The 9,191-nt window shown below is 35.6% G+C and overlaps 1 protein-coding gene across 1 annotated transcript; it reads left to right on the forward strand.

Moving 5' to 3' along the window:
- The first annotated feature begins 708 nt into the window (after nt 1-708).
- Nucleotides 709-9,191, forward strand: josd1 (Josephin domain containing 1). The gene is made up of 5 exons (XM_056469664.1): nt 709-862; nt 1,254-1,912; nt 2,013-2,141; nt 6,833-7,027; nt 7,118-9,191. The coding sequence occupies exons 2-5, from the start codon at nt 1,629-1,631 to the stop codon at nt 7,215-7,217; spliced, it is 708 nt and encodes a 235-aa protein (XP_056325639.1). The 5' UTR covers nt 709-862; nt 1,254-1,628; the 3' UTR covers nt 7,218-9,191.

Genomic DNA, 9,191 nt, shown 5'->3' on the forward strand with positions numbered 1-9,191 from the left:
TGAAATAAATTCTGTATATTTCGTCCTTCCCATAGATGTCAGTGGCTGCATTTTCCCAACATTCTTCAGAATATCTTGTTTTGTGTCCAACAGAAAGCTATGTGTATAATTGTATACATGAAGTGTGTAATTACTTGAGTGTGAGTAAACGATAAGTAAATTAGATTTTTTTTGGTGAACTATTCCTTTAAAAAAGTACTCTAAAAACAATCATTACCTCAAATCAGTAGCATAGATACGTTCCTCATTACAGTTTTCATAATGTAGTCTTTAATCAAAAAAAAATCAGTTAAGTAATCTACCCAGCACACATACAGATTCAATCTCGAGCCATGAGAAATTGTCTTATTTTGTTATACATCTAATAAACAGTTTTCTGGTTTCTAGAACATCTGGAGTGAAGTAATCAGGCTCTGTCATTTGTTTTCTCATTAGCACTAAATGAAAACAAACAGAGGTTGACTACTCACTCACTCACTCGCCACAGATGTTTGACATTACAGCAACGTCAACATGTACAGTAGATGTCTGGATCTTATTTTCAGCTAAACCAATAAAACACAAACGTACGGGTTGTTTACACAGCCCAGAATGGATCACACAAAATCACAAAAAAAAACATCTTATTATTGTCCTAATGTGGGGCATGAGATGTGTTTGACAGTCCCATGGGATGCAACCTGCCCGTGACGCAAGCCAACGGAAAGCCAATGACGTTTTGCGCATGCTCACGTTGAGCCAGAGAGCTGCAAGGAAAAAGTACAAGAGACAAAGGAATAAACAACTTAAGGAGTGGACGCGAAAACATCAACCCAGAGAAACGAAAGCAGCAAAGACAGTCACACATCGTACGCAGACAGAGGTATGTCTTGTGAAGGAGTAGATACACGTAGACTTTGAAAGCTGTCGTTTTGTCCGTTGCTATCAAACGAGTAGCACGTAGCCAGAGTGTCAGTTTGGCTTGAACGCAGTAGTTATGCCATGTCTCGATATATCTTGTTAAACTCGTGTACGAAGTGTTAAATGTAATTTTTAGCCGTTAATGTGTGATACACACCCATCCAGTCAGCTGGCAGGAAGTTTTATACACCCCTTCCCAATGCAGTCATCCTGGGCACAACTGCACATTAGCCTTATGTGTGTCAATAGCCTTCGTGTTTAGACCTGTCTTTCTGTTAAATGTTTATTAAGGTTCAACATTGGAATATTTTCTAGTAAGCAGTCTGTTATTGTTGTTTTTATTCTTATTTCAGACCTGACGGTGGTCTACCATGGCATTTACTAGGGTCCCGCACTGCTGACCCATTTATTCCCAGTCAAGCTGTAAGTCCTTTCCACCCTGATGTCAACCAAAATGGAAAGAACTTCTCTGCCCTAGTGGTTACTATGGTGCTCGGAGAGTCTTTGTGTGCAATAAAAACAACACGATGAGCACAGAAAGAGGACACGAACGATTCTGGCTCTAAGAAGATACATTTGTCTCTATTTGCGGTTTTCTTAATTTTTTCACTAATTCAGGCGCACTGGCTCACATTTCATCACATTAGCAGCCTCCCCTCCCCTTGCCACTCATCCCGAGCAGCTGAGAAGGTTGCTTTGGAGATGATAGTGGTGACATAGCAGCAGGAATGGGGAGTACTCCATGTTCTGGTAAGGGGAGGGGGGTTGGGGGCTTTCAGGAGTTGGGTTGTATGCCATGGAAGGTCAGCAAGCAGAAAGGAGAAGTCTTAGGTGGACGTGGGTCCGAGCTGGAGGACAGGCCGAATGCTGGAACGCCTCCCACCTCATTGCAACCGCCTGCTATTTATCATGAAAAGCAGCATCGGGAGTTGTGTGCTCTGCATGCGCTAAACAATGTCTTCCAGGATGGCGCGGCATTCAGCCGTGATGCACTTCAGGACATCTACCAGAGGTCCGTTCAATGATGATGCATCGTTAATGAAGTGGTCAAATTTTGGACTTTTTTTTTGTTGGTTTTAAATCACACTTCTGCTTCCTCTTTATTTTTACAGGCTCTCTCCTAGCACTTTGGTCACACCCCACAAGAAAAACATGCTGGGTAATGGCAACTATGATGTGAATGTCATCATGGCTGCATTGCAGACTCGTGGATTTGAGGCAGTTTGGTGGGACAAGAGAAGGTACTTGCGCTGGGCTATCAGCAGAACAAAAAGGGCTTGTTTTCATTAGGGAACACACGTTTAGGATCTCAAAATCGACCTTCATCAATTTAATTAAATTCATCTTTATTTCTAAAGTGCCTTTTTTAATGTAGATTGTGTCGAAGCAGCTTAACACAGATCACAGACCAATACAAGTCTGTAGGTTCTGTAAAACATCACAACGACATAACACAAAAAATAGTCCAACCAAAAACTGTGATAAACCAACTACACTGAAACTTCTCTTTATGGTTTTTGTACATTTTAAGTTTTTCAGATCCAACAACACAATAATAAGAAGAAAATATTTAGATGTGTAGCATACTAAAGGTCAGAACTCAATGGTAGAATTGTTAAAGATTGGGTCCCCTAGTGAAATTTCTTGACAAATTTTCTTCTGTCTGTGGAGTTTTGCTTGATGCACAACTGCATGTTGACACCACCAAAATTTGATATTCAGAATAAACTCTGTATCCAAGCTGCATATTGTAATTGTAACAATCTGCTTATTGCAATAAACATGAAATAAAAGAATATTAATATCAAAGTCTTAGTTTTCTCCAAAAATTCTCCTGATTTACTCTCCCTCGAGGTGTCCTAGATGTATATGATTTTCTTCTTTCAGTAAAATCTTGTCAAAGTTATTTTGAAAATTATGTTTTTCATTTATTTATTTTTAATTTGTATTCATATTATATATTGAATTTGAAGTGCAGGCACATTTGAAACAAAAGCAGAACTGCAGTTGTTGTCTGGCTGATGGTGCTAAATGTACCTCAAAAGGAGAAGACTACGGCTTGCCAGAAGTTACACAAATTATTTGTAAAGTGTAAATATGGATATTTTACTTCACAAAAACACATGGATTACCTATAGGAGACATTTTTTTCACCCTAGAGCTGTATATGACACTTTTTTTATTTTTTTATTGTGAACCGATGTGCTTTATTGCACTGCCAGTAAAACAGCTGAATATTTTCAAAAATCAACTGAAAGAAGATAGTCGTGTAATAGTTCTAGGATGCCTAGAGTAAATCATAGGTAACAATAGCAACAATAGGTAAGTAAATCATGAGATAAATAATTTATAAAAAATAATAATAAATTACAAGCATATATACAAATCACAGAGCAAAAAAGTTATAAACTGTGCTTTAGGGTTTTTTGGGGGAGTCTAGCATTATTGAAATATAGAAATTGATTGTTATATTTGTATAAATTGTATACAATTATATAAAGTAATATTTATTGCAGGGTATCCTCAGGGTCTTAAAAAGTCTTAAATTGACTGAAATATTGTCTTGTAGGTCTAAAATCATTTTAAACGGGTCTCTTTTTTTAAATCAGGTCTCCTTTGTTTATGTAAAGCTACCTAATCGATCCAACACCCATCCAGTCACCAACGAATACTTCTGAATAAAACTTTCAGAACAGTTTATTGTGCATACATTTAGGGTTTGTTTATGTTGTTAATTGTTTAATAGTTATGTTGCAAAAATATATGTATATAACTAGAATCTGCTTTTTTGACACTTTATTTATTTATTTATTTATTTATTTATTTATATATATATTTTTATATATATTATTTTTTATATTTATATATATATTTTTTATATATTTATTTATTTATCATATATATATATAATGTATATGTATATGTGTGGCTAAGCAATAAAACTAATTAGAATTATAGGCAAATCATATTAGATAGGGCAAGTAAAAAAATGTTCCCTTATGGGTTATTAAAAATCTTTAGTGTTTAGTCCCATATAAGTCTGAAATGTTATACTTCATGGTCTTAAAATATTAAATTTGACTTTGTGAAACCAGCAGAAACCCTGTAATAGTATCTTTACCCTTTAATCATTAATAAATAATCAAATCCTTTAATGTGACTATTGCGGATTCACAGATTGCAGTATTGATGCTTAAACGAAATATTGTTCATCCCTGCTTGTTGTGTAATATGCATGTTAAATATAAATATTCTGTTTACAGATACTGTTTTGAAAAACAAATGACCTTGTGTAAATTTTCTGAACGGCTCATAATGGGGGCTACATTTTATTTTTCCTTGGGGATTCACCCTTGCCAGCAGGCATCTAATTATAAAGTTGAGGAATTTAATCAATTAATTAATTAGAAACTAGTAATAAGAAGATTAGTACATGATAAATACCAAAAGATTTAAAGAAAAATCTCTCAACCAATTTGAAAAATGATTGGTAGAAACCCATGTTTTTTTTTTTTTTCAGGCGTATGTTCTTTTATATCTTTTAAAAGTGGAGTAAAATTTTTCTTTATTTTTGAGTCTGGAAATCTAGACAAGGATTGTCTGACCACGTTTTCTATGATCTTTGTTCCAGAGGGTTTATTTAATATGTATTTTTTAAGTCTTCCTAAAGGCTATGTTACGATGAGATCAATCACAACATTACAATTTGAAGCATATGAAAATCATTTAAAAAGACAAGTGCAAGTCTGTGTACTTTCTTTATGGACTCTTTTCACAAACCGGTTATGACACTTATTTACTTGGGTATTATATCATCTTTGCATCAAATTACAAAAACAAATTAATTAAGTCTTCTGCAAGGTGTTTCTAATGCAGCATCTATGAGGGGACAGTACATTGATGTTGTTCTCTCTTCTGGCTGCTGTTATCAGTCGCTCACAATTTACTTTATTTCTGAAAGTCTTGATAACACTATTGTTGAGGTTTTCTTTTTTTATTTGAGCAAATAGCATTGTAAAAAATAGTTTTTGTACTCGCCCATTCATTCCACCTCCGACTTCCGCTCATGAGAAACCTGGAATTGTGAAAAAGGTCCATTAAGGGAAAGTACACCAATGCCTGTCCAAATAAAACCAACAGAAAATTATAAATAGTTTCATTTTAAAAAAAGAATTTGCTGTGCTTGATGAGAGAGGGCAGGGCTACAGATCTGTTTTGGTCTGTTATACACAATTCGTTGTGTAATTCAATTTTCAGTACAGCATGATGGATAATAGAGTATTTCAGTGCAAAATTTGTTAATAAACATAATTGATTTGACAAATATTACAAGGTATTATGAATACAACAAGGTATTAATTATTAATATTCTAACATTTTAGCAGTTACACCACCACATTATATAGCCTCAACTAACCTTACCTCGTCGTAAAAGGTCAAATTATTTGATATTTTAAGAGACTTATTGACCTTTACACACAGTCAGAAGGGACTGCTAGGTTCCTCTTTGTGATGTTATGTCATGTCTTACGAGCCACATGACTTGATGAGGCTAACAAAAAGTTGTTTCAGACATTATAGCAGTGAGCCACATTAACTGTTAGGTAAATGATTGTATTATTTGGAATATGCCATCCCTAATTTAATTAATCACAAAAATACCGTTGTTTCATTTTCCACATGACCACATGGATTAAAGGGCTTGCACACTCAAATTGAAATTTATTTAATTTTTATAATCACCTTTTTCTTTCCAAATCTGTTTGACCTCCGTGTCTTCTGTGGCACAAAAATGAAAAATATCAATCAGCATTCTTTAAAATATCTTATGTTGCGAAGTCCTGCGTCTTTAGTGAAGGGGAGTTATTAGCAGTGTTGGGGAAAGTCTTGCATTAGCTCTTCAAAACAACTGACTAAATATGCTACATGGTTACTCTTTAGGGAAAGTAATGGGTTGCTTCTGCATTACATTTGTGTAAATTATTATTTTTTTTTTTCTGAGCAGGCCTTACTTGTTTTAAATGACATATTAAAAATATGTATACTTTTGAAAAATGTAAAGCCCTGTTTCGACAAAAGTGAAGTGAATAGATTTCAACAAGTCTGTACAGTTGAGGGCACAGCTCAAACAAACCTTTTAGGATTATTTAAAGAAAATGGTGCATGGGGGAAACATTCAACAGTCTTCAACATTAAATGTCCTGAGTTTGCATTTGACAGTATTTATTGATTTTTAAGAGTGCTGAAAAATACTGAATCTGTTTCGAGATGAGTAAATGTACACAATTAAGCTAGAACTACAGTCTACTACCTCTTGATCTCTCTAAATATAGGAAAACAAAGTAATTAGCTTTTCTTTTTGAAGTAGTAACTCCAATATTTTCTTGTAAATGAAAAAGCAATGCATTACTTTATTAGTTACTTGAGAAAAGTAATCTAATTATGTAACTTGTTACTTGTAATCTAACCCCCAACCCTGGTTAATGATGATGACAGAAGTGTCATTTTTGAGGTGAACTATTGCTTTGTGTATGCCCCAATAATAAAAACATTTTCTATCTAGGAGGTGTGGTGAGGATGTTTTATCTATCATTTGCATTTTTAAAGTATTTTTGTTTAAAGGGTTAGTGTTGTGCCTTTTATGTGTTTTCAGCTTCCGTTAGTGTTTGATGTTTCTTTTTTTATGCATGTGTCACAAATCATAAAGTCCACTCAAATGGAAGTTATTCTGTACGTCAGTAGCATCAGTGGCAGCTCATTTTCCAACACAAGAAAGCAGCACAGTTTTGCTACTACCCAAAAATTAAATAGAGATCTTTGAGGTGATTTGAGCTAAAACTTGACAGAGATGTATGTTAATTCTTGTAACAAGGTTGCTGTAATAAACTATTAATTTAGCCATTCACTTTGACATATGTTTGTTATCCCATAGGGACGTCGGTAGCATTGCACTGCCAAACGTCACTGGTTTCATCTTGAATGTGCCATCCAATCTGCGCTGGGGCCCGTTGCGTCTGCCCCTCAAGCGGCAGCACTGGATTGGAGTGCGAGAAGTGGCAGGAGTTTACTATAACCTAGACTCTAAACTGCGCAGCCCTCATGCCATCGGAACAGCTGATGAACTGAGGTAAGTGCACAATCCTCAAGAGGAAAATAGCAGAGGGTTTAAATAGAAAAATGTCTTTCATCTCCAGCTGACGGTCTGATCACTTCGCAGGAAGTTCTTGCGTCACCAGCTTCGAGGGAAGAACTGTGAACTCCTATTGGTCGTGCCAGAGGAGGTGGAAGTGCACCAGTCATGGAGGTCTGATAACTAATGAATGTTTTGGGCCTTTTTTTTTGGTTTGTTTTGTTTTTGTTCATTTTTTTCGGAGGTTTCTCAAGTTCAAGCTCAGGAGGGAAATATGAGGTTCAATCAGGGACCCATTTAAGGAGCAAATGGAGTTGCACTCAAACCAGTCATGAAAGCACACTGCTCAGACTTTGTTTACACACACACACCACTGGACTCTCGCTACGGAGACTGAAGAAACACAGGACACACACACACACACACACAGGGAAACAAAAAGACAACTAAACACTACGCTGAGAAATTAGTTTGGTATTTGGGATTCTGATGCATTTTTATACGTTGATTATTTCTTTTACTTTATACTGTTTTCTGACTTGAAAGCGAGAGATTCTGGAATTGTTCGTGATGTGTTCTCATTGTGCATCACTCCTCATCCTCACTTCTCTCTTTCTATGTGATTTCCTGTGCATCCATGTGATCGTTTGAAATGTCTGCCACTAAAAACAAAAGGTATTCGTCCCAGCAACTGGATTTGTTTTAACACAGGGCTGCATATGTACTTATTTAGTGCATGTACTTGAAGAGAAGGAACACCAGTAGCCCCTGTTTAACCGTTCTCTACATATTTAATGGCATAGTGACAGATGAGAAGTTTCCTGTGTATCACAGTACAGCATGGCACCACAGTAATTGGATGTTTGTGTTAGTTTCCTGTAACATATGTTACCAAAATGGTCACTTGTTAATCTCTTACCTTTAAATGAATGCTCTCAACGTTCTTTCTTGTAAACAGTTAAAGGAACACTTCACTTGTTTTGGAAATATGCTCATTTTACACCGGCCCTAGAGCTAAACAGTTGAGTTTTATCATTTAAATCTGTTCAGCCGATCTCCAGGTCTGGCGGAAGCACTTTTAGCTTAACTTAGTTTAGCGTAGTTCATTGAATCAAATTAGACCATTAGCATTTCTCAATGTCGAAAAAGTATCAATATTTTTTCTATTTAATACTTGACTCTTCTGTAGTTATCGTGTACTGACTGATCACTGACGGAAAATGAAAAGTTTGTTATTTTCTTGGTTGATATGGCTAAGGACTATACTCCTGCTAGAGCAGCAAAGTTTCTTGATTATTATACCAGACTGAGGTTCCTAGTCATTTTGCCCTGTAAAGTAAATAGCAACAATAGTAAATACAGAAGAGTCAAGCCTTAAATAGGAAAATTATTGAAACTTTTTTTTTGAATGAGATGCTAATGGTCTAATCAGGTTCAATGCTCTATGCTAAGCTATAAGTGCTCCTGCCCAGACCCAGAGATTGACTGAATTGATAAAAATTTGTCAAATTTGATTGTTTAACTCTAAGTGACTTGGAAATGAGCCTGTTTTTAAAAAGGGTGAAGTGTTCCTTTAAGGTTAGACTTGTTGAATCCTAGACTTCATGTAGGAAAATCGAACCGCTTGTGAGTGTTGGTAGTAGGAGAAAAATGTCAGATGCCAAAAACTGTTGTTAAGTGAAACGTTTGTATGTATTTTTACATAGAAAATGCTGAAGTGAGTTTGAAATTGTGCAAGTTGAATTGATCTTTGACAGTGGATTAACACGGCCTTAAACTGTTTACAGAGGGAGCAGATCACACAAAGGGAAATCTAATAACGCATCTCAGGTTCTCTTCAGACCCAATTCAGTTTCACTTATTAAACACTGATCTCCAACACAATGTGTAAAACACTTCAAATAGATATTAGACACTCAAATCTGATAGTACAACTTAAGAGGAACATTCCACATGTCATTCACAGGGTGCTTTGTAATACTGTAGAGATGAATAGATTCCTTTGCCATGACAATCTAAATCCCCCCACGTCTCTCTTCCAGGGAGAAGGGGACAACATGTGCTCATGCCATTGTTTTTCATTCAAATAAAATGCTTATGATGGCACTTTATGTATGATGTAAAATGTGCTGTGACATCATTAAAAATGTCTTTCTATGTA

Source organism: Danio aesculapii, chromosome 12, assembly GCF_903798145.1.
Source record: "Danio aesculapii chromosome 12, fDanAes4.1, whole genome shotgun sequence".
NCBI lineage: Eukaryota > Metazoa > Chordata > Actinopteri > Cypriniformes > Danionidae > Danio > Danio aesculapii.